At 42.1% G+C, this 26,715-nt stretch overlaps 1 protein-coding gene and 1 long non-coding RNA gene across 4 annotated transcripts; one reads left to right on the forward strand and one right to left on the reverse strand.

The window, feature by feature from the left end:
• Position 1: 1 nt before the first annotated feature.
• On the reverse strand, positions 2-4,623 carry LOC103327079 (topoisomerase I damage affected-like protein). 3 transcript variants are annotated; one of them, XR_016125051.1, is made up of 3 exons: positions 3,511-4,623; positions 2,041-2,227; positions 2-315 (listed from the first exon to the last, which is right to left on the reverse strand). XR_016125051.1 is itself a non-coding variant. In XM_008229365.2 (2 exons), the coding sequence occupies exon 1, from the start codon at positions 4,413-4,415 to the stop codon at positions 3,522-3,524; it is 894 nt and encodes a 297-aa protein (XP_008227587.2). In that variant the 5' UTR covers positions 4,416-4,621; the 3' UTR covers positions 2-315; positions 3,511-3,521. The 3 variants fall into 3 exon arrangements, 2 of the variants coding, with proteins under 2 accessions (XP_008227587.2, XP_008227588.2); XM_008229365.2 differs by lacking the exon at positions 2,041-2,227 and having other exon boundaries at positions 3,511-4,621; XM_008229366.3 differs by lacking the exons at positions 2-315; positions 2,041-2,227 and adding an exon at positions 883-1,307.
• Positions 4,624-6,368: 1,745 nt separating this feature from the next.
• On the forward strand, positions 6,369-26,451 carry LOC148919255 (uncharacterized). Its single transcript, XR_016125287.1, has 2 exons — positions 6,369-6,531; positions 26,210-26,451. It is a non-coding gene; the product is annotated as an uncharacterized LOC148919255 (long non-coding RNA).
• Positions 26,452-26,715: the final 264 nt, after the last annotated feature.

Genomic DNA, 26,715 nt, shown 5'->3' on the forward strand with positions numbered 1-26,715 from the left:
GTTTACAACATCAACCAAAAAAAAATTCCATTCAAATAACCCCCTCACCCATTCACAATTTACATTTACAAATGGTGAGCTGTACAAAAAAACATAAAACAAATTTCATTCACTGAACCTTCCCTCAGGCATGCACAGCTTACATTTACAAATGGCCAGCAAAATTTTATAAAACTCATCATAGATTTTCAAATGGTTCTAGAAAAACAAAATAAGTACCTCTGACGAGACATCATATCTTTGAAGGAACAAACGGTGATCCATTTTGGAGACCCATCATCATAGAGTGCTAGAGTTAAGCTTCCATCAATGTTCCTAGAAAGAGAGAGAGAGTTACAGAGAGAGAAAGTAAGATAACCAAAGGAGACAGAAACGAAAAACTTAGCTAATTGAGTGCAGAAAATCATGGAATTTTTCAAATGGGTTTACTGCCCTTTTTCCTTAACAGTTCCAAAGTATTTTCCTTTTCATACGGTTTTAGATTTTTAAGTTGTAAACTTATTGCAACCGGTGGGCTGAATCTTATGGCTGCAGTCTGCTCAACGCCCACAGACATCAGGTGAGCAGGCCTGTCTTTTCCTTTCCCTTAGATTTTCCTCTTTTTAGTTTTGTTCATAGCAAGCCTTGGAATCTGTTCCCTATTTGCACACACTCAAGAACTCATCTCAAAGAAGCAATGAAAACACTGAAAAGGTCTAAACTCACATCCCAGGTAGTGATGAGGGGCAGAAAAAGGATTAGGATTAGAACAGGTTATGAGTTTGCTCCTATTAGAATGGGACAAGAAAAGGGAATAGACAAAGCAGAGAAAGAAAAGCAATCAGTTCTCTAAGACATTAGTCAATACAGGGTGAAGACAATAATGAATGCTAAACCAGCCAGTGCTTTTAAATAGTTCGAAAAATAACATAAAAATCTATTTAGACTTGATCGTACTATAAATAATTAATATACACATGATATTTCAAATTTCAGAGAAAAGGAAGAGTAAATTACAAGAAAACCCCTTCAGCTTTAGCCCTTATTTCAATTTAGTCCCTGAATTTTTAATTTAAGCATTTTCATCCTTAAACAATGAACTAGTGGCCAATGAATAATTATGTTACTAACATCCATTAGCTTGCCATCCAAATACATCACACATGAAAAATTGTAAACCACTGTTTGGATGCTTGGATAAGTCACCCGTGGGGCAGTCAATGTCAAAGACTCCTCTCACACACCCCTTGAAGTGTAAGTTAGAAGCCACCTTTCTTTTCTGCATTAGGAAATTCCACTGCCTCAAAGGTCTCTTTCTTCCTCTCTCCCTGTCAGAACCAGAGATATCATGAGGAAGGACCCTTGCACAAACACTATCTATGATGAGAGAGAGTGAGAGCCTTGACATTTAAAGTTTCATGGTAAGTTATACAATGGTTTCAAAATTTCTCATGTGTGATGCGTTTGGAATGAGAAATTAATGGATGTTAGTCACATGACGGCTGATATGAAACTAGTTTATAGTTTAAGGGTTTAAGTTAAAAGTTAAGGGACTTGCTGATACACAAGCCAAAGTTGAGGGAATTATGTGTAAATTACTGAAATGAAAGGCTTGGTTTGCACTATCCTTTCCACCATCACCCTTCATATCCAATAAAATAACAAGGGGAACGATTTTCACACTCCCCGTTTCTCCCCACGCGCTCCTCCTTTTTTCTAGCCTTAAAACTGAATTAATCAAATGATAATCAAGGGGAAAAATCAAGGAGAGGAGTGCAGAAGGAGAAAATGGGATTGTGAAAATCACTACCCAATACCAAACCTCGTATTAAATTATTACAATTAAAACGCTAACCATCCTTCCTAAATCAAAGACAGGAAAAAAAAAGACACTAGCATGAAATACACCAATATTCTTTTCTTCGCAAGATTGTAAATCCATATACAGCAAACACATATACACACAGGCATACACACCCAAAAAAAAAAAGGGAACATAACAAGAAGAAAATTCATTATATGCAGACCAGGCTACACAGAATAGAAAAGGAAATTAGTAACCTTATTGCAAAATCCTTAATACAAAATAGCAGGAATGGCAGCCTGACTCAAAACAAACTCCATTCTATTCCACATCTTCAAAGAGACATCAAAGCAAAGATCCCAAGTACTGATATCTCCCGACTTCATCCATGCTATTAGTTTTAGTAGCCCAAAATACATAATGCGGGAGATCAGTGGAAGATACCTATGATTTAACAAATATCAATTGGGAGAGGTAGATTTAAAGAAAAAGTTAATTTCCTCTGGAAATTGTAACTAGATGTGTCCGTAATAGGGAGTGCTCAAATAGGAAAATATCAAACTGCGTTTGCAAATGCCAGATAAGGACTTTGGAGACTTAGCCTAACACAGATGCATTAGTAAGAGTGCCAAAATGACATGCATGGTTTTGATCTCAATTAAGTCTTTGTGGCTAAAGTTCCATAGTACTTGCAAAGGTGCAATGCAAAAATGACGCTCATACATCATAGCAAAGACCATCTCTTAGTTTTAAGGTTCACAATAGATTCAGAATATCCTGAACAATGTACATTCTGTCAACATAAGCATCTTAGTTGTCAGTCAGCCAAGCAAGACAACAATACCCTATATCATCTATACTTCGTATGTAAAATTGAAGGATAATTTCAAGTTCACATGATGTTAGAGTTGACATAGAAGATAATTAGAGAAATTTCACTCTAATTTCTCAGTTAAATCTTCCCTGCTGGCACTTACTTTGGAACACATCAAGTTGCAACATTTTATTGAATGTATTAACATTTCAATACACTATGTCCATTTTCTGTATATTAAAAATAAATAAAATATGTGACACATGCCTTAAGCATCCTTCAGGAGGTCATAATTAACATTCCTTTGGAAACCGTTTTGGAGTTGAAAATATACAAACTACAATCATGCATAACAGAAAAGCATACACAGGGTGATAAGATTTTCGTTTCTATTATTGGCCTTAGGGATTCTCATCATGTATAACAAAAAGTATACAAAGGTCAGGACTCAGGATCTAATAAAGGAATGCTGAAATGGAAAAAGAAAAAAAAATGTAAAGCTGATGATCGCATCAATAAAATACTACCAACAATGGAATACACAATGCACTGATAATTCCTCATCATCCAATTTAAATCTCTTTCCTTTGTCCGTTTCGATAAAACTCTGTCACATTAATGAATTCCTTAATCTAACTACACAAACACAAACACAAACTTCATTTTTGTTTTCATTTTGTTTTTTGTAAGGCAAAGACAGTTCATCCTTCCTAGAAAATTTTGTGTTACAAAAAACAAACAATCCAATTCAAGGCAACGGTTGACATACGTTGGCCAAAAATTCCACAGAACAGATATATGATTTACTGCCAATATCTTAGTACAGAATCAATATACACAAAATGTAAGGAAATTACCAGCGACCATCAAATTAAAACAACAAATTTGAAAAGTAATGAAGGGAAACACATACCAATATCTGATTTATGCGAGATAGAAGATATCATCCGTCATAAGGAGAATGTATTGCAAAATCCTCAAAGGGGCATTACTAAAATCCAATGGGGGCAACCTCAACTCCCGAACCCTACATTCCCCAGCAGTGCAAGCCCTAACCCTGTTTGTATCGACCTTCCGAAACAGATACACCGATTTGCCACCGCAAACTCGCCTATGGCCCGAATCCGCTGATGGGTTTTCTTTAGTCTTGAAAAGGGTCCACCCCAGTCCGGCCAAAGCCCGAGAAAACCCTTCCATTGTGTCAATTCGGTCTCCGGTGAGCCGCGAAAACAGCGACATTGATGAGCAATTCCAATTGCTTTCACTAGTTGCCTCAGTGGCTTTACAATTGGAGCGCACAAATACCAGCTTGAACAGGCCTTTGGAGAGCTTGACAAAGGCGCGAAGATGGGAAATGGAGGCTGTGGAGAGAGAAGGGAAAGGGAGGGGAACAGTGTCGTCGGGCAAAGATGTTGATGAGAGTGATGACGATGACCATGAATATGATGATGGTGATGTTGAAGATGGAGATGATGACGATGATGATGGCGGTGGTGGGTATGAGAGAATGATGTGGGAGAGAGATGGGGTTGGGTGCAAATCCATGCCCATGTCTCTGGCTATGGTGGCCAGTCTGTATGTGTCTGCGACAAGTTCTTTGGTTGGGAGGAAGAGGAGAAATGGGGTTCTCGATTTGCTGGTTTTGCTTCTTCCTTCTGTCGGTTTGTGATGACCATCTTTGGCATTAGAGTCAGCATCGTAGCCATCGTCATTGTTGTGGTGGGGATCTTCGTCATGTTGATTTTGGGGGAGAAGGAGAGGGTTGTTGTTGATGGTTTCTCCAAAGACTAGAGAGCGTACCAGCTTTAGCGGGAGCATCTTTCTTCACCTTTTCTCTCACTCTCTTTCCATCTAATTATTAAGCCCTCTTTCTTATCTTCGACAAACTGTCTTTGTTTTCTTTGCTTTGAGGAGGAAAACAGTAAATTTGGTTTTCCTGCTCAAGAATAATTAGCTCCGGCCGTGATATAGGGAAGGATGATTAGCTCAATCTCAGTATGTTATTGAGGGTCTTATGTTGATTTTCATGATAAATACTTCGGGTTACTTATTGGAGATTCCTTCTCTCTCTTTATCGAGGGTCGAGATTCATTATTGTACACTCACAAACTCCTGTTACTAATCAATGACCCATTGATATCTTAATCTTAAGTCAAGTCCCAAGTTGGGTTCAACTATACGACATTAACCTAAGATCCATGACGTACTCCTAAGGCAACCATAGTGTCTCACGTCTAAGGACTAATTTTGCATAATTGCAACTTATAAATCTTGTTTGACATGTCAGTAAAACTTTCATACAAGATTCTTAATTGATCGTGTTCAATAAACTCACTCTCTCGCAAACACTCATACACTTATCTTAGTGTCTTCTACACGAATGACTTGAGATCACTCATCCTCCCAATTGAACAAATATAGTGTATACTAGTTTTTGCGGATCCTCAATGCCCAATTGAACGATCCTATGACTATGAACTATTTAGGGTGTGAGCTATAAGGAAAAGTCTCTTGGACCTAACTTCTTTAAATCCCTTTCGTCATCTCACAAACCATCAACTTGTCTTCTAGGTAAATAACTATTAAGGAGACCATTACCTAAATCGACCTAATTGCCCTTTTGATTTACCATAAAAGGCAGTGAAATATCCATAAATTTACATCACACGTTTGGCTTTAGGGAATATTTCCAGCAAGGTTAGCTTATAAAAGACACATTTCTCATGTAATCCATCATCCCTTATAAAAGCCAAACTTCAGAGAGTTTGAGAGAAAGAAAGCCTCACTTGTATGTGAGAAGAATGGAGGACATTCTTTAAAGTATGGATTTGTATGAGCCTTTCAATAGAAGACATAAGCTATAAGAGAATTTAGACGCCTCGTTGAATATTTTAAACAGAAAAGTTATCGGACAAATCTGAGAATGGGTCAAGCAAAGTGTCGTCCATCATGCGGCAGAAAAAACTAATGCTTATGTTATGGACGAAATTAGCGTCCATGTACAAGCGGAATACCACTCAAAATAAAGGCATGTTGATCCAACGATTGGTAAGCATCAAGTATAGAGATGGTCGAAGTGTTACTGAGCACTCGAGTGACTTTCAAGGCTTAATAAACTAGTTTACAAATATAGAGATGACACTTAGTGAAGAGTTACAAGCATTGGTGGTGCTCAACATATTATCTGATAGCCGAGATACACTGATGATGTTACTAAGCAATTTAGGTCCTTAGGCATTTTTACATTGGACATAGCAAAAGATAGTATGTTCAATGAAGAAGCTAGGAGGAAAGAACAAGGTGTAGTTATCGAATTAGAAGCTCTTGTCTCATAATATCGTGTAAAGAGTAATAACATAGAATTCAGCAATTGAGTCAAGGACCCGGTTCTAAATAAATTGGTGCATATTAATTTATTCATATAAAAGGACCATTTTGCCAGATTATTTTGTGAGGTTTAGAGTTGACTTTTTGATCGGGATGGAATTTGGAAATTTCAACAGTACCGTTGCGTAGAGCACGGCGAGATGAGTCCGTAGACACGTAGTGGGCTCGAATCGGAGTTGTGACGAGAGAGAATACGATCAAAACACCTTCAGTGGCATAATTGTAAATATTTCGAAATGGGTTTTTAATAAAATCTGAAACCTCTCTCTCTCTCTCTCTCTCCTGCGTGCTGTCTCTCTCTTCTTCCGCGTGACAGCAGCGCAGCCGGCCACGTTTTGGCCGGCCGTTCGTTCGTCCGGCCACCAACTCGACGGGACATACCAAAATGACCGGGCTTCCTTCCTCTTCCCATCCCGACCAATTTCAGCCGCTGGAACTGCCGGTACTGGCCGGAAATTGAAGAAATCCGAGCTGTTTCCGGACAGATTTTGACAGATTTTCCAAGTCTTCGTTCTCTCTCATTTCTCCACCAAATCGGACGAATGAGGTATGGATTCTCGACTATTTTTCATGATCTAGCTGCCTGTTGGATAGGATTCCAGAAATTTTGAGAGTTTGTAGTTCGATTTTGGAATTAGGTTTCGGCCGATTTTCAAATTGAATTTACCACGCCACTTCCGGTCAATTTTGGGGTATGCCAAAACAAAAGTGACTCCAGTGGGTGTATTACCTAGGTAGGAGTCTTGGCGAGAATTTTAAGATTTTTCGCGTCGATATCGCTTTGGACACTTACGCTTTGGGCCGGCGTAGCCGGCGGCGAAGGGGCGCGCTGTGGGTACTGTAGCTGTGGAAATTTTTGTCCCTGCGATCCTCTCAATGTGCGCGAGTGGTAGGTGTGCTCGGATTCAATTTGGATATCGTTAGAGTTTCGGACGGGATATCGATTGCGTATTTTGAGTTTGTTAGGTTTGGACCGTTGGATGGTCCTGAGATTATAATATGTTGATCTAGGCAGTACTAGGATCGTGATAGGTTCTTCGACGGATCGTAAAAACGGAGTCCCGGATACTCTCCGGATAAGCCAACCCTAGGGTTAGGGTTTTAGTGCTGCTCGATCGTCCGATCGTGAGCGATCTGACCGTCCGATCCGGATTAAACTTGGAGCACGTGTGTCCTAGACCTTGTAGGACCTATAGGAACTGTTGGGTCGGAGGTGAAGGTCGTGGACAGGGGCCCGTTTAGAGGCTGAGTTTGACCACTGGGTTGAGTGAGACTTCTAGGTAGTGTTACCTTCCTAGGAAGATTATAATGACCCTAGTGGGTCTTGGGGTTGTTGAGTGATATTGACTATGTGGGATTAGGATATCAATTTATGGTGATAAATTGGGGGTTTATTGGATGTTATATTTTGGGGTTGAGGTTGATGCAATAGTGGATTATATTTAAATATATATTAGTATGTTATAAAGATGCTTGAGGGCACTATAAGTGCCCCCCTGTAGTAGTGTAGTTGAGGTGCTTACAATATTAGAAATTAATATATATATTTTTGTATGTATTTATAAAGGTATGAAAAGAGTATAGATTGTCAGTTTGAAGTGCTATACGCACTATCTTAAATACCTCTTCGGTTATGGGTTTTATGTTTGAGATTTATTTTGCCCAGGCCCTTCGGATGTCTTCTTATCGATGCCTTGGAAAGGAAGTGTTAATATTTCAATGTGTTTTATCGATTTAGAATTATGATATATCCGAAAGAAAGATATAGAGGTTTGGCACAATTGAATTAAGAAGAAAATATCATTTATAATGTTGTGATAAGGGTTCTGAAACTCCACCATCATACGTACCTTCCTTGGTACTATTCACACACGTCCGTGTTTTGAGCGTATGGGCTTTCTTAATTCTGGATCACTGGTTGTGGGATCAGGGAATATTATGATATGGTTTGGATATGTTGAAATCGAGGCATCCTTGGCGAGATGTTGCGAAGTGGAAGTGGACCTGAGGGTGGTCTGGCGTGTAGTTGTTTTGAGCGTACAAGCTTTGATTTTATCGGTACATGCGTCTTTGGCTAAGAGTTAGTCCCAGTTGGGCGGCTCGTTCTAGCCATGGCGTTTGAGGCCGGATAATTGTGAGCTATCAACAATCCTGTTGGATTATTTCCCTAGTACATGATGTGCGACATCACATGTACCTCCTTTGAATCTTGATACATGGAAATGGATATGGATCGTGAATGTGTTGATGGGCCGGGCATACCTGCGGGGTGTTACAGTAGTAGACCCTTGGTGTAGGTAGTGCAGCGTATATTGTGTTCTTACGTCGGGGGTCTTGATTCTTCGTAAAATGCGTCTTTGAGAGTTAGTCCCAGGTTGGGCGGCCGTTCCCTAGGCATGGTGAATTGAGGATTGCTCGCCCATGTGACTAGCAAACGATCCGGTTGGATTGTTTCAGTACATGATGGTGGTGAGAGGTGTGTGTTATTATATATATACATATATGTGTATATGTAGGGTTTTGATTAAGGAGTTAAATCGTGAGATTGTCCTTTGAAGGACCTTGTACATGTATAAATGTTTACGCGGTTTAGGAGATGTTGTTGACAGCGTCGCCTTGGATAGGGTATGGTTCTGGTTGATTTGATGTAAAGGAGATTTGAGAATGTGTTCATTGTAAATTGATTGGTGATAAATTTGAAATGTATTTGTTAGTTCTACTTTAATTAATTGTATATTATCGGAGATGTGGCCAGTTGATATGAAAGAACCGTGTGCTTGATCCTCGATGTATAAAGTGCGTAGCGCTGGAGTAACTAAGCGCAGACTACAGGTTAAACTCTAATTATGTGTTTGGTTGAGTGTATGCGGACCTTGTTGTTGGCCCTGAAACTTCGTTTGAAATCGAGGTATGTTTAGATTTTATTCATACTCCCGGTTGGCTAAGGAGGTTGTGTAGTGTACTATTGAATAAAGTGTGTAATAATAAGTGAGGCCACAGGAATGAAAGTGATAATTTATAGATGATAATTGATGCATGTTAAAACCTCGTTTGTTGGATTAGGAAAGTTAGTAGGTGAGTTTTGCTTTCGGCAATATAATATAATGTGTTGGCTTGTTCTTGCCATGTTTAAGAAATTTTATCTAAAGACTTTGTTGCGAATCTTTTTGGGAATATTTGAAGTAGGAGAGGCCATATTAGATAATTGCATGTTACTACATTGTCGTCTTGCCAGTTGTGGTTATTAAATCGTTTTATGCACAGTGGAAATTTTGGGAAATGTTCAAATTACAAGGAGATTTTGCCGAATTTTCGGCAGAAAGTCTCATGCCCTTACTCCTCTTAAAGAAGGAGGTTACTTGTTTAAGGAGTGAAACAGGCATGGGTGTGATCTTTGGGGGTCTCCGTAGGATTCGAGATTAAATCTCGGTTTGTGAAAAATTCGGGGCGGTAGTCTGTCCTGAGCAATATAGTCAAGTCAAGAGAGCAAGTCAATAGATGACTCAAGGGGCAAGTCCAAAACAAGAAGGGACCTAAAATGCTACCATTGTGGCTAGCCATGCTACATAAAGAGAGTGCATACAACTTAGACAAGAGAAAGGAACATAAGGTTATAAGAGAAGTGAAACCAAAGAAACAACCGCAATTACTTTTGGTGAAATGAGGTGTTACACTAAATCTAAATAGATAGAAATAAGGCTAACTACAGGTGACGTGGAAGGTTTGGACTGAGAAGCCTTGAGCCATGGTGTCTTCCCTCAAGGTGCAAATCTTGGATTCTCGCTTGAAAAAAAAGGCATGTGAAGCCTAAGGCAGGTGTGAGGTGCGTAGAGATCATGATGCCAAAGTTAGTGACTAAGAGCAATTCTATTGATAGTGTGAAAGTACAAGTCAAGTAAACAGTCTCACCTCTTGGCTGGGCCAAGAGCTCATTTATAGAAGCTTTGGATGCTCTTAGTACTTAGTTTCGATGTGGGACTCATGGAAGTGTCTTCGGCAGATCGACCGTGCCCTCACAAGTTCTAGCAAGAGTTCTAAGGTGATATGTTAGAATCGGTCGAGTGTACTTGCTGGTTCCTCAAAGGCATACGCTATCAAAGGTTTATGAAGTGCGGGTTGTAGGCACTTTACGATTGACCTTGAATCGGCGAGTGTGCGTCGATCCTTCCGCATGACTCATCAAGCGGTCAGACAGAGTTTGCATTCCACGTGTCATGGCGTGAGTGAGGTGTCGGATATGGTACAAACAAAGTCCCCCAAGTTTCCGATCGAGAAGGGACTTCATGGTTGGGACTTGCTTATCCTTGATCTCGACATCGACACAGGTATGGCGTCTTAGTCATCTGCCGATGGTGCAATGTAGTCCCAAGTCCCCAGAGCAAAGGGGAGGTTGAAGGGAAAGGCAGGAGCAGAAAAGCCGAAGGTGGTCGAGTGTAGTAGAAAAACAATCATTGCCCTACCATTACCGACGAGGAAGTGAAAGCTCGAGGCCCTGTACTGCCGAATTGGCATAAGGGGAGTGAAAATCAAGCTATTGCTTGTGTGCTGTGCTGTCGCTTCGGCACAGGGAGTGAAAAACTCAAGCTATGTCGTCTTTTAGGCGCCCGCTGCCGTTCATTAGTGAACTTTGCTACGGGAAAGTCGAAGGATCGACAAGTGAAATCGAAACATTTCAAGTAGGGTGCGATGACTCTTGGGCTCCTTAATGCATACCATGACAGCGTCGGAGAGGTGTGAAGGTTGCATCGTTTGAATCCGATGCTAGGCTCGTCCTATAAATATTCGGAGGGCGATGGGGAAAGCACTTGAGATTTTGAAGAGCAATCGGAGCGTGAGGCGATTCAGAGCGAAAATTTTCTACGATGGAGTCTATTTCTAGTGAAGGATTATGTGGGAGGCGATTTTCATCAATTCTAACCACCATACAAATAAGGTATGCTGATGTATTTTCTTCTAGACTGAATCAAAGCCTTCCATTTTGTATGAACATGTATGAATATGTAAGAACATAGATGAACGTAGATGAACATCAGCTCTTGGGCTTTAGGATAGTGGTTTGATTCGAGCAAGGCATTTAGTTTCATTTTGGTTTTGGTTGTAGATGTCAGACATCGAGATCAGGACTATAGTGACCTAGCCCAAGAAGCGCCAGGGAAGAATCGTCGCACTGGCTCAGCTGTAGGGCTTGAGAGTGCCAATTTCGCAGAGGTGGGGATGCGGAGGTGTCTACCGTTGGGAGCACTTCAAGCGTGGAGGTGGTTGAGGTGAATGACCTCAACCATCGACATCTGGTCAGCCGAGGCCGAGGCGCGTGATCGAGGAGCTAGTGTGTCGATGGCCCATCCCGGATAAGGTGTCTTGACCATGCTCCTTTGGGCGCGGAAAGTGCCGAATAGCGGCCAAGCCTCGTTCTTGAGGTGGATTTCTTAGGTAGAATGCCTTGAATAAAGGGCGGCTAGCAAAGATTAGGAGAATTCCATATCTAAGGAATTAGGTTGGTAGTGATGCGAATCGGAGGCGGTTAGAGTCCTTGAGCACAGACTATGAAGTGGTCTTTCACCGGTCTTCAAGCATGGGCTTTGACTACTGCTGGCATTCTGGTCACGAGAAGATCCTGGCGGCGGTCGGCTCGCCCGGGCGCTTTAACTCTGAATTTTTGGATTACCTCTTTGGGGAGGGCGATCTGGCGTTCGCAGATGGTCAAGGGGGAAGGCTGCGAGCAATTGCCCACCTCTGCAGCGTGACGAGGCGAAGAAAGCCAATCAAGTGGGTCGGTATTATCTTCGACAAAGCAGGAGGAGGCCGTACTTCGGTGGGTGCCGAGGCTCGAGAGACATGGCGCTCTGGCGCAGGCGTGTCTTTGGTGTCGGGCTCGGGAATCGGCACTAGGGTGATCGAGAGGCATCCGCACAACCTTCGGGCGGTCGATATGCCTAGAATGCAGCCTCGGTAGCAGTGATTTTTTTCGCGTGCTAGCACCGGAGTTCTGTATTTTTCGTATGTCAGGTGTCCTTTAATGACCGTCGCAACAAAGAGGGAGGTGAAATAGTCAGCGTGTGTGGTCAAAATTACCAGAAGAGGACTCGTCTCGTGAGGACTCTGCTTGAACTTCAACAACTGTTCAAAGGCGGGCTTGATTAGTGAGGTCGAACGCCAGGGAGGCGAAGGAAGAAAAAGAGAGAGAGAGCAAAAGTAAGTGGAATGTGCGCTGGGCATGTCTTTTTCCATGTTATCGTAGCGGATTCTGGTCCTAACAGGTTTTTCTTATCAAAGAGGCATGTGGTAGGCGGCGAACAAAGCCACAAGGGCCTGGGCCCCTCGAGAAGAAAAAATGACTCTAAGGTCAGGACGAAACCACCGGAGGTGTGGCTAATCGTAATCGTGAAAAATAAATGGCCGAGGTGAAACCATTCGTGGGAGAGCCTACCTCGAGACGGCGGGAAGAGGGTGATCGAAGGTGCCCCAGCGACCCCTCTCTGAAAGGCCAAGGGGCCGAATGAGGGTGTGGCCGTCCTCGTGGCTGGCGATGAGGAGGATGTGTGCCCACGTCAACCGATGAGCGTCTTTGGCTTTGCCCAGAAGGTGGTCGTTCGTGGCCGCTTCATCGGCGCCAAGATGGAGCAGATCGCGATCGCAGCTGGTTAGAGCCTTAGCTTTGCTTTTGTAAGTGTGTGTGTTGTTGCTTTCAAGTATTTATGCGATTGGTATACTAACGCTATGTTGTTGCGAGCTAACATGGGAGATGTGGCTCGTATGTAAGCGAGCGCATTAATCCGTTAATCTTTGCAAGCGTCCCAAAAAAAATACGAGGATAGGCGAGCTAAGATTGCCGAGGCGAGATGCTAATCCAAGACGAGGATCGGCATCTTGAGGAAAATCTGCAGAAGATGCGAGCTATCTCAAGGCCGTGGCCAGAGTTGAGAGAGGGCGGGTGGATGAAGAAGGCGAAGCGCGGAAGAGGCAAAGGCGGTCGCCTTCTCGATCTCGTGTGTGGAGCTAGAGAAGGCGAAGAAAGGTCATAGGCCAATCACAGAGGCGCGGAGGAGTTCACGGCATTGCTTTGGACAAGGAGGTGATGGAGCAATGCAGGATCTAATATCCGGATTCTAAGCGCTTCAGCACTTTGAAGTGTGAATCTCAACTTCCTCCATCAATCAACCGCCACCCAGTTGCAGAAAAGTGATCGAAGAGATGGCGGCGGCATACTTTGGGAAGGATGTAGTGAGTGTGGGGTGATTCCTCAAGCGGTTTAGAGAGTCGGCGCTGAGGGAAAAGCCACTCCCCTTGAAATGGTTGGTCGTTCACGATGCCGGCGCCACTCCTCGGCCGATACTACCGACACTATGCTGCCGATTCCACGACTTATTGCGATCGGCTTCGCTCGCTTGTTTGTAATATAAGTAACGTTGGAACAATTTGGCCGATTGGCCAATTTTGGGAAGACAAGTGCCCATATGTGGCTTTTATTTGTAGTTAACTTGCGATCGGGTTGATATTTTCATCGTATTCATATGACTCATGCGTGTGCGTCGAGATAGTGTATGTGGATGTGCAGATCTGTAGGTTCCCTTTAGCAATGTAGCAGGTTGACTCAACTTCTCAGAGATGATATATGAATTAAATTTCATAATTTAATTCTTCCTATTAATAAAGTGAATTGGAACCTTTTAGGACATCCACAAACCATGGTTGTCGCCTAGTAGCAAGTCACGGTTATCCGAGTTAAATGAGACGTTGTGAAAGAACCTATTGAAATTGGAATGACCGTGCAATTGAATCCTTCTCTTATTGTTTGGGCCAAAAATCCACATCCATTGAGCTGCGTCAGAGACAAACAAAGGCGATTTGGGCCTCACGCCCATAATAGGAAGAAGTCGAGCACTTTAAGCCAAGGAACAATCCACATGGCGACCTACAGGATAAAAGTCAAGGCGTGGCGGAAGTCGGCGAGGATGAAAAGTCAACCAATGACCTCTGGGGATGAAAAGTGATAGCAATCGCCATAGAAGAAGTAGTGAAGGTTCGTGACATCAAGAAGAATCAAGATTAAATCCTCTTATATACGTGTATCACAGAGATTTTTCACTCTTTCTGAGAGAGGGTAATTCTCCCAAGATAGATAAGTTAGTTACAATCTCGAGAGAGGATAAGCGAGGAAGCGAGGAGGTTCTGGAAGGCGGTTGAAAAGTGGAAGTGATTACCTATCCGAGAGAACCTATCGCGAGGTTTAATTGAAGAAGAGAGAGAAAGGGAAAATATCTTTGCGCCCAATAAAAAACACAATCACCCTACCGAGGAGAAAAAGCAGTTTTCTATAAATACAAGAAGGAGTGAGGCGGAGAGGACACGAAAAACAAAAAAATCAATCAAAAACAAACAAACTCAAAATGACTTCAAAACCTTTGACAGCAGCAAGCTCATCGAGCCAAGACACAAACAAACAACTCAACTGAAGCTCACTTGAATTCCAAGTGAAAACCACTTTAGATTAGAATTCCCAAGGTCTGTACTTAGAAAATAAGTCATTCAAATTTCACAGTCGCGATCGCTCAGCCCTTTGAAGTCTCTAAACGTACGCACTTACCCCAGAAAAGCTGATTACATCGAAGTGTTTCTTCACAAAGCTTAAAATACATTGAAGCTACGCGGAATCAACCTTTGGTATCGATTTAAAGTTGAAACTTAGCAATCGAGTTGTCAACATTCGGTCGGCCGGACATTTCATCCGGCCGACCTCCCATCGGCGTAATAGGTTCAATCAGTATCTTCATCTCTCTAGCATGAGTATTTATTGTCATAGTTTTGTAAAGCATCGCTTAAAGCAGTTTAAATTCCATTCGATTACGCCTAAAAGCAAATGTATAGAATTCCATCGATTACACAAAACGGTTTAAATTCCATCGAACCATTAAATTCGGCGAGCATTTAACATTTGTTTTATCTTGAGATAAATTGTTAAAGTCCTCACCGTGCTGAGGCAAGAAAAGAACTTACTTGGAGAATATTTCTCACCCAAATTCTAATCGTTTGTTTGCAGAAATCGGTAGCAGAGCATAGTTATCCTATTCCAAACTAAATGCACTCTAAATTTTATTTTGCTTAGCGATGCGTAGCGATCGCTCATACTAAAGAAAGCGACTTGTCGACCGGTTTATGGTTCTCAAGGCGTTGTGGAACTTTGCCCTTCCATCACAAGGGTGAGCAGGCGCAGCGGGCAAACAATTTGCTGCCCGAGTGACGGACTTCTCGGTATACATTGTTCTTTACGATACCATGAATCTGGAAGCTCTAGCAGAACCCACACCGACATGAAATAAACCAAGTGGCCCTCGAGGGAAGGAGTTGGAATCGAGAGAAAGTGATGCGGCATTGACACATGGCGGCCGACAGGAAGCGGAGGTCGGGGCCGGCTACGAAAGGATGAACGTCACGAGGACTACGTATTACGACAAGAGGTCACAACACAAAGAGGCCAAGAGACTCTAGATAATATGGCGGCCATGATGCAATGGCGAGTCAGCGAGCAGTCAGGAAGGATCGGGAGAACGCCATGGCGGCACTCCCAATCTAATGAGGTGGTCGGCAACTAGACCTTCCCTATGGTCCCCACCCGCGGATTGGCATGGCCATGTCGAGAATCCTCTCAGGCAATGCCGCGGTAGCGGGATGCGGAGCGAGAATCGAGGTGGACAGAGGAAGTGGTTGTTCTGGCCAAGCGTGTGGCCTTATCGGCCCGTGTTCATGCGCGCGGAGACAAATCCGCATGATGATCGGCCGAGAACCACGACATTGTTCCGGCAAGCGGCCCACAAGAATCTCCTATATGGCAGTGCTGAGGCAGCAATATTACCTTCGGCCCGAATGATGGACCCCAATCCATTCCCTCACTGCAAGAGGAAGGAGAGGCGGATGGAAATTATCCTTATGCCAATAACGTGAAAGCAGCGAGGGGCAAGCTGGAGGAACCACAGGGGCTGGAAGGCCGGGAGGAGCACAGGGAAGAAGTTGCCTAGACCATATAGAGCGAGAACCACGATTCTTTCGGCCGAGCGAGTTGCTCGGCGGAGCGAGGACAAAACCTCCTCCCGTTAATGCTCTAAATGGCGTGGGGGCATTGCGAGGATGATCGAGAAATGATGGGCTGGCGAGGGAAAGGCCCACCTATAGGAAGCCATATCCACCTTATATCGATCGGATACCCTTGTCCCCAGGTTTTAAAGTACCAAACTTCACTTTATTCAATGGAGAGGATCCTCATGCTTCATCGATTGAGCATGTAGGCGATTTTCCACCCAATGCATAGCCATAGAGAATAACCCCTTTATTAAAGCTAAGACTTTTGGGAACTCTCTCTGGACAAGCTTTCACTTGTACACTAACCTCACAGCAAGATTCTATTGGACTTGGGAGCAAATGGAGAGTGTCTTCCATGACTACTATTACGAGATCCCAGTCACCATCATGACCTTGCTGCTCTCAAGCAGTGAAGATGAACCTGCCCAAGATTTTATAAGCAGGTTCAGGAAGCTCAAAATGAAGTGCCGCATCCCCATCGAAGAAAGACACTTCATCCAAATGGCTCAGTGCCCTCAAAATTTCTTTGAGAAAAGATTTGATGGGATGTTGTTTGGAGATCTGTGAGCGGACAGCGACCAAGTCACGAGAATTGCTCGGGAGGAGCAGTGAAGAGAAACTCTTCCAAGGCACGTATTACAAATCCCCTTCTTCCTCAATACATATGATTGAAGTGAGTCGGAAAGAAGATGCAGAGAATCGGAGGAGAGAGAGTTGCTGCTATTGCGGAAATGGCAAAATTAAAGCATCCCATCAGTTGTAAACCCTTACAAAGCCTCCAAGGGATCAAAAGCCGCCACCATTCACAGGAGGTTCTTCCAAACAAACCCATGCGAACAAAGTGTATTCTTTCGATCGACCAAAGTAGATGCTTTGTTTGATGAAATGTTGCTCAGAAAACAATAGAGATGCCTCACAGAATGCCCAAACAGGAAGAACTCAAGGAGCGGATGTGCGATGGCACAATTCTTGGAATCATTCTACCAATAGTTGTGTTGTTTTCGAGAGATGTTATCTGAGAAGGAATATAGGAAGGTGAAGCTAGCAGAAAAGCCTCCATCCGTCACCACAGATCCTTTTCCCGCCACAAATTAATATGGTCAACCTAAATTGGCGAGCGAAAGAGGGACGAGCACTCTGAGTGACTCGGTAGAAGCGAGAATAGTTTCAAAGAGACTATGGAAAGACCAAAAGCAACCATTTAATTGGAATAGTGCTCTGCAGAGTGCAAGTGTGAGTGGTGGAGGTAACCACGGAAAAGCAGGATCGCCCACTCCAAGTGTTTTGACCGGATTGGAACCACGCCCGAGATAAGGCAGATGGAGAAACTACCTAGGCTGTCAATCCAAAGAAGATTGACTAGGCGCCCAAGGAAGAAAAATCAATAAGGTTGCCCAGTGATAAACCTTTGGCGACCATCATTGAAGGGTGGTATTACAGCCGGGAAAAGTGGCGGACCAACAATAGGTGACGAACTCAAAGGAGGAGGTTGAGAGCAGATCGCATTCCTCAATAACGAGAAAACGCATGCGCAGTGCTTCGAGGCCAATTACGCCCAAAAGGAAAGAGCCGAAATGTTTCCCTGACAGCAAGCAATCTCTCAACAGGTTGGAAAAGCGAGAATCCTCGAAGAAACCTTCTATCCATTACCGCCTCCGCTCGGAAAATCTACTTAAAACTCCCAGGCGGAGGAAAAAGCCGATCCTATTCGGAAGAAGGGCAAGTAGACTGGGTTGAGGAGTATGAAGAGGCGGTGGATTATGAACCATCTGCAGATGACGAATGCGCTCCTCAGGAGCAGATGAACTAGGAGAATGGACGGAGGAGTGAGGGAGAATGATGGATTATGACGGAGAATTGGATGCGAACTGAGGCCTTGGTGCGGTGGAGGACTTGTTAAGTCTTGACCTAGGCATCAATATGGTGTTCATTACGCCGAAAAAGTTCGGGCAGTAGAAGGACAGGAGAGCACTCTGGATGGAGACGTATTTTCCCAAGAAAGTTTTGAGTGCAGGTTGGCGAAGGTAAGAGGGGCGAGCAGCAAGCGCATCTCGAAGAACAACCCACAAGTTGGCTACTGAGATCGGCTTTGCTTCTCCAAACCAACCAAAGAAATGGCAAACCACCTCAGCACCCTTGTTTATAACAGACAAACTTTGGGGTGTTCCTATTCCCAAAACTATGGTAGATGGAGGTGCAGCCATCAACCTTCACCTCACAGAATCTTTGAGTAAAATGGCGAGCAGAAAGGACTTAATTCCAACCCGCCTGACCGTCACCAATTTCGCAGGAGGCATCACCAAAACCCTTGGGATCCTAGATGTGGATGTTGTAGTAGGAAGCAAGAAGTGAAGGTTGCATTCTTTGTGGTAGAAACTACCTCTACCACTTACAATGCATTACTTGGCAGAGACTGGATTCACGAGTCTATGTGTTCCTTCCACTCTTCATCAACAGTTAGCTTTATGGAATGAAGAAGGCTACATGGAGATAATAGAGGCGATCCGGCCATTTCTATTCTGTCATGTGTTGTGAGGCAAGGTACTATCATGATGACCTTGGTCCTTTCACCTTCTTTGGAGTCAACCAGAACGGCCGCCCCCATGGTGTCACGGCCCAGAGACTCATTGAAGAAGGTCTAACCAATTCCTTGGAGGATTGGAACAGACCTTTTGTCCTAAATTTCCATAGCACTAATGTCTAGTCCCAATCAACAAGAAAAGGATCGAGCGCAAGAATCCGGTCCATTACAAAAAGATTGTTGATATCTTTGGGAGGAAAGAAAGTTTTTGGCGAAATTGACCATCAATATGGCGAAATTCACTCATGAAGCACGGAAAGCCGGGAGGAAGAAGAACTACGAGGAGGAAGTGCTAGATTTTGCGGCCGCTGGATGACTCTGCCGGTAGAAGATCCTTTGCGAGAAATAAACTTAGGAGCAGAGGAGGATCAAGGCCTACCTTTATCAGGCACTATTGAAGAGCCACTTAGAATGAACTCGTTGCACTTCGCAAGAGTTCAAAGATTGTTTTGCTTGGCATTATCATGAGATGCCAGAGATTAGGCAGCGAATTGGTAGAACACAAGCTGCCAATCAAAGAGGATACCTACGATCAAGCGAGGCGGAAGAGGATGTCCATGGACACAGAACTGAAAGTCAAAGAAGAAATAGAAAGGTGCTCAAGCGGGATTCATCGAGCTGCCATCTATGCTTGATTAGCTAGCTAACATTGTACGATTCTAAAAGGAAAATCGCTGCGGTCGAAATCTGCGTGGATTACGAAACCTAAATGAAGCCTCTCCCAAGGATGAGTACCTATGCCAATGGCGACATGCTAGTAGATGGGCTGCCCACAACGGATGCTATCTTTTATGGATGGCAGCGCAGTTACAATCGATCATGATGGCAGAAGAAGATATCCACAAGACAACCTTCATGTGTCCAGGGCATATAGGTGCTTTTGAATACACTGTAATGCCTTTTGGCTTGAGAAATGCAGGGGCTACCTATCAAAGGGCAATGAATTCATTTTTCCATGATATGATTGGACATTCCCTGGAAGTTTATATTGATGATGTTGTGATTAAATCACGAGGAGGGAAACCACATGACGGATCTAAGAAGAGCATTCCTAAGAATGAGGCAAGATAAACTGAAAATGAACCCAAAGAAATGCGTTTTTGGAGTTCAAGCGGGAAATTTCCTAGGATTCTTGGTCCACCAAAGAGGCATAGAGATCGACAAAAACAAAGCAAGATCCATCATGGAAGCTTTGCCACCTAGGAACAAGAAGGAATTGCAAAGTCTCTTAGGAAAAATTAATTTTTGAGGAGATTTATATCCAATTCTGCAGGAAAGATCCAGCCTTTCTCTTCTTTGTTAAGATTAAAACAGAGAACAAACCTTTAAGTGGGAAGAACAGGCACCAACAAGCTTTTGAGGAAATCAAGCATTACCTCTCAAATCCACCAGATTCTGTCCCCACCAAGGAGAGGCAGACCACTCAAGCTCTATATATACTGCATCAGAAGTATCCATTGGAAGTTTATTAGTTCAGGATAACAAGGAAGGAAAGGCAGGCGGTTTATTACCTAAGGGAACTACGTGATGTGGAAAGAAAATATTACGCAATTGAAAGACTTTGCCTAGCCTTGTACTTCATCTTCTTTGTAAAGCTCGGACATTACATCTTGCCATACACCATCTATATCATTGCCAAAGCAGATCTGATCAAATACATGCTAACAAGACCAATGCTGAGAGGCAGAAGTGGAAAATGGACCTTGGCCTTGATGAATTTGCCTTGAGATATGTTCCTCAGCCGTCAAAGGACAAGTGTGGCACTTCTAGCAATCATCCGGAGAGAGATTGAAAATATGGACTCTCTAGACATAGCAAATGCAGATCTATTGACGGAGCTCACACTGCCTCAACAATCCTATCTACTCGATTCATCTTGCACCTTGGAAGTTATACTTTGATGGATCAAAAGCGATATAACTTCGAGGCGGGTGTCTTGGAAGAACCACTTGGAATCGGACACTGCTATTCTTTCCAATTGGATTTCCAATGCACCAACAACAGGGCAGAATATGAGGCCTTAATCATTGGCTTAAATCTGGTAGAACTAGGAATCAATCTGTGGAAATTCTGCAGGAGATTCCATGCTAGTTTTGAAACAAATTGCTGGAGAATACAAGTGCCTAAGCCCTTCTTTGGCTTTGTCTACTTGGTGGCAGACTAGGAATCTTCTGCAGAATTCAGAGAAGCCACTTGGGAACATATCCCAAGGGAAGAAAATTTTGACCAATGAATTGGCCAGGTGGCAACAGGTGTACAAATGCCCCAAGGCTGTGTACAAAGAATCATCAGGTAGGAAAGAAAAGCCTACCATCTGTTCGGCGAGGGATGGAGATAGATGTCAATTCTGCCACAATCACTGAAGATGATTGGAGAAATCCTATCATGACCTATCTCGATATCCAACTTTGCCCTCTGAGAAGAGAGTCAGAATCATGGCTTTAAACTACCTTATGTGGAATGAAGATTTGGTCCGAAAGAGCAAGGATGAGGTGCTTTTAAGGTGCCTCGGAAAGTCGAATACATGAAAGTTATGGGAAACCCATGAAGGAATCTGTGAGCACATCAAGGTGGGAGAAAAATGTGCTGGTTAATTAGGAGATATGGCTACTTCTGGCCAACCATGATGAAAGATTGCATTAACTATTCCAAGGGGTGTGAATCTTGTCAAAGACACGGTCCAGTCCAGCAGGCTCCATCGGTTCCCATGAATCCAGTGGTAAAACCATGGCCCTTTAGAGGATGGGCAATGGATCTCATTGGTAAGATCTATCCAGCCAAAGCAGCCAGAGCACTGCTTTATCATTGTTGCCACAGACTATTTCACTAAGTGGGTGGAAGCCAAGGCTGTTAAATCTACTACATCTCAAGAGATCGCACTTTCATAGAAGAGCAGATTATCCAAAGATTTGGCATCCCGAATTAATCACAACCGATAGAGGATCTTCCTTCATATCCAGAGAAATGCTAGACATGGCAGGCATTCAAATTGATCGCTCCAATCCACTCCTTATTATGCCCAAGCCAATGGACAGAATCAAGCAACAAAGTGATCATCAACATTATCAGGAAAATGCTTGAGAAGAATCCGAAACAATGGCATGAGAAGTCGAAACTCTGTGGGCATATAGAACTTCAAAAGAAAGCGTGGCATGACTCTATCGTTAACCTACGGTCATGATGCAATTCGCCTATGGAAATATTCCCTCGAATTGCTCACCAACATGACTTAGTAGGAGAAACTACTCCAGTGCTATCTTTGCTTTGGAACTGGAAGGATTGGATGCAGCAGAATAGACACTCTCAACAAACTCTGGCAGAAAACAGGTGTATCAAGGGCCTACAACAAGAGAGTCAGGGACAAGAGTTTTGAAGAAGGGGAGATAGTGCTGGAAGGCGATTACTGCCCCTCGGAACCCATGTGGTCGGTTATAGAAAATGGTCACCTACATGGGAAGGCCCTTTCATAATCAACCAGATCCCGGAATGGGGGCATACAGGTTGCAGGATAGGGATGGAGAAGTTCATACGGCCCCAATCAATGGCAAATGGTTAAAAAAGTTTTATCCAACCATGTGGGATGCGCAGGCTGTACAAACAGACCGGGATAGACACAAGATTACACTAGAAATCTTTTGGTTCCTTTCAAAATTACCCTTGTTTCTACTTGTCTTTTAAGTTTGTCCCTTTTTGTTGTACTTCTACTTCTTTTTAAGTTTGTCCTTTGTTTCTACATCTTTGAGTTTGTCCCTTTGTTGTACTTCTATACATTTTCCGTTAACAGGGAATTTACCACGCGCAATTTAATGGCCATGTCATTTAAATCAAACCGTTCCAAAAGCGATTCAAACTTAAGGGGGCATTGTTTGGGCCAAAATTGACACATCCATTAAGGCCCATCGAACAAACAAAGCGATTTGGGCCTCACAGCCCAACATAATAGGAAGAGGAGTCAGGACAGAAGAGGAACAATCCACATGGCGACCTCGGGATAAAAGTCGACAATGGCGGAAGTCGTGAGGATGAAAAGTCGCAAAAGGACCTCGGGATGAAAAAGTCGACAATAGCAACCGCCATAGAAGAAGTGGTCAAGGGTTCGTGACATCAAGAAGAATCGAAGATTAAATCCCTTATATATGTGTATACTGAGATTTTCCTGTCTTTACAGAGAAGGTAATTCTCCCAAGATAGATAAGCAGTTACAATCTCGAGAGGGATAGCAGGAAGCGGAGGGTATCGTAAGGCGGTGAAAAAACAAGTGATCACCTATCCGAACCTATCGCTTAATTGAAGAAGAAGAGGAAAAGGGGGGAAAATATCTTTGCCGCCCAATAAAAAACACAATCACCCTACTCCAGAGAAGAAAGCAGTTTTTCTATAAATACAAGAAGGAGTGAACAGGGTAGAGGACACTCAAAAAACCAAAAATCAATCAAAAACAAAAACTCAAAATGACTTCAAAACACTGAAGCAACCAAAGCTCATTGAGCCAAGACACAAACAAACAACTCAACCAGGAGCTCACTTGAATTCCAAGTGAAAACCAGCTTTAGATTAGAATTCCCAAGGTTGGACTTAGAAAATAAGTCATTCAAATTTCATACAGTGCAGCCTCTAGCCCACGAAGTCCTCGAGAACGACCATACGCCCAAGAAGCGCGATTCTACTCGAAGCTTCACAAAAGCTTAAAGTACATTGAAGCTCGCGAATCAACCTTTGGTATCGATTTAAAGTTGAAACTTAGCAATCGAGTTGTCAACATTCGATCGGCCGGACATTTCGGTCAATCAGAGCCTCCCATCCGAGCGAGAAATGGAGTTCCAATTGTATCTTCATCTCTCTAGCATGAGTATTTATTGTCATAGTTTTGTAAAAGGCGATTCGCCTAAAAGCGATTTAAATTCCATCGATTACGCTAAAAGCTTTAAATTCCATCGATTACACTGAAAGCAGTTTAAATTCCATCAACCATTCGCCAGAACAGACTGTTTATACTTGAGATAAATTGTTAAAGTCCTCACCCGTCTGAGGCAAGAAAAGAACTTACTTGGGAGATATTCCTCACCCAAATTCACAATCGTTTGTTTGCAAAATCTAACTTGGCGCAAAGTTATCTATTCCAAACTAAATCTGCTAGAATTTTTATTGCTAGCACGCACGCATACCAAAGAAAGCGACTTGTCGACCGGTTTATGGTTCTCAAGCGTTAGGGAACTTTGCCCTTCCATCACAGGAGTGAACGCAAAACGGGCAAACACTTATGTCAATACTCCTTATTCACATTATTAAATTATGGAATCCGATTGTCAATATCCTAATGTGAATCATTCCTTTTATATGATTATCCAGTTAAGACTTGAAGACTTCTTCTTTCAAGTCTTATCCACTACTTTGAGCAGAGATTTGATCAATCATATCTTGGAGTATTCTCTCTCCTTTACTGAGAGTAGAGATTCCTTGTTGTACATTTATTTGCTTCCATGACTCTATTGAGAATCCTGCTGAGCACCTTTAAGCTATGCCTAATTCAATATGACCATATAGTGCCCTCTAAGATTAACAACATAGCCACAAAACATCTATGATACCTCAGGTCTAAGGATTAGTTTGCACCATTGCAATTTATGAGTTCCAGCTTGACATGTGAGTAAAGACTTCCATGTTGTAACTCATGTTGGATTGCGTTCAGTGTACTTGTTCTTCTATAAGTACCTACACACATATTCATGTGTCTCCACACTTAATGACTTGAGACCTTGTGTCACGCCCTGGACCCGAGAGTCGATGGAAACCCCGTGTTCGGTGCATGAGAAGAAAAATAAATATATAATAAAAATATAAATAAATAAAAAGAAGCTGAAACATGGGGTTTAAAATAAACTTCTCTTATAAAAATAGATCCAAATCTTACAACTTTACAAGAAATAAATGAAGCTCTATCACTATCATCTAATTCAGCCTTAACCGATTTAGTCCTTGTCTTGCCTACTAATTCATCTAAAAAATTCAATAGGGTGAGGGATGAGCAACCACCGCTTAGTGAGTAGATTATGTAAGATGCCAATCAAGCAATGCCGTTTTACACATTCTAGAAAATATCATGAAAAGATACACCAATCCAGATCATATCACATCATCCCTTCCTATCTCGATTATCCTTCATAGCATGTAACCAACCACGTGACCCTTACTGCCCTATGTCCCTCGGATACCCCAACATTGAAGTTCCCATGTTCCATGAATAATACATACTTCATGCATATTCCAATCAATATATATATATATATATAGTGTAAAAGATTGCACCAAATTAGACATGCTTGACTTGAAATAGAAAGATATTTGTAAATAGAACAAATCCACAATAATTCATAGTTTTCATATTTTATCACAAAATAAGAACTTTTAGAATACATTACATAAACCACTCACCTCGATAATGAGAGCCCTTAAAATAAATTGGCAAGACAACCCATCTACCTATCTTCATGTACTATCACCCAAACCAAGTTCCAAGAGTTTCATCACCACTCTCTCCCTTTCTTTCTCTCTTCCTCTCTCTCATTTCTTATGCAAACTATGCATGCCATTCTCTAGATGTAGTAGACCATTTGTAAACGTAGACTCCTATTTATAGTAGTAGAAGTAGGCAACAAGAAATCCCTCATTGGTTAATACTCTTGGCGGCAACAATATAGGATAACAACAACTTGAGGTTATCTTCAATCTTTGCATGTCCCGCCACCTAGGAAGAATGGTGGCACCATCTCTAGCTACAATACTTTTGATCCAACACCTCATGCTAATACCAAATATATCTTTCAAGCCTTAACTCCTAAGTTTTGAATAAAATATAATATAATTTAGGATAAGAAAGTTTGACCAAATCTATCACTCAACTTAAATATCTATCAAAATATACTATGATTGACCTCATCGTGCATACTACCATGCAAATAATATGGGTTCTTATATATATATATATGTGAAAACTAATAGTGAAATTTGCACATATATATATATATATATATATGAATATAACAATACACGTATATATATAATTTATAAATTAAATGGCAAAATATTAAATCTTCAAATTATATAATTTTATAAATACATGGTTTCACACCTTGCTATTTCCTACATATAGAGACGATACTATGTGTACTGGTCTTTCTAGAATATTGACGCCCAATCAATATTCCTATAACCAGGAACATATTTAGGATTTAAGGATAACGAAAAGTCTCCATGTATGCAATCTCATTATATAGCTCTCATATCCACTTGTATATTCCTTATACTATGGTTGTTCTACATATTGAAAGATAGTACAAGATGATTTAATGTATAAAACAACTTTTCTTGCCTATTGATAACATAATATGTTTTTTTTTATCAAAGATGTCTTTAACTATTATATAATTAGTTGGCTTTAAGGGCATATTTCTAACACAAAGGTAATAAAGAATTAGTCCTAGTGAGTTTTGAGTCTAATTTAGTGGATGTTCCTTCTAATTCTTAGTGGTTAGATACAGGTGCCTCGATTCATATAGCTCATAATGTGCAGGAATTCACAAGAAGGAGGGAACCAATAAAGCATGAAGTTAAAGTGTTCGTGGGGAATGGAGAGCAAGTAGATGTGGAAGTCATGGGAGTAGTACACCTGAAATTGGATTCAGGATTTATTTTATAGTTGGATGATATAGTTTTAGTTCCCTTAATGAAGAGGAATTTGATTTATGTTTCAAGATTATCAAGACTTGATTTTGTTTTTCAATTCAATAAAGATGGTTTTGTATTATCTCATAATTCAAATGTTCTTGCTACTGGTTTTCTCTCAAATGGATTATACTGTCTCAATTACAATAAAGATGGTGAAGTTTTAATGGCTAAATCGAGTGAGAAAAGGATTAAGGCTGAAGGAACATCCACTAGGTTATGGCATAGACATTTGGGGCATATTTCAAAAGAAAGAATGAAAATTCTTGTTAAGGAACAAATCTTGCCATCAATGACTTTCGATGATGACGAAATTTGTATTGAATGTGTTAAAGGAAAACTCACTAAGACTAA

The sequence above is a fragment of the Prunus mume genome, linkage group LG3, assembly GCF_029339155.1.
Source record: "Prunus mume cultivar Tortuosa linkage group LG3, ASM2933915v1, whole genome shotgun sequence".
In the NCBI taxonomy this organism is placed as follows: Eukaryota; Viridiplantae; Streptophyta; class Magnoliopsida; order Rosales; family Rosaceae; genus Prunus; species Prunus mume.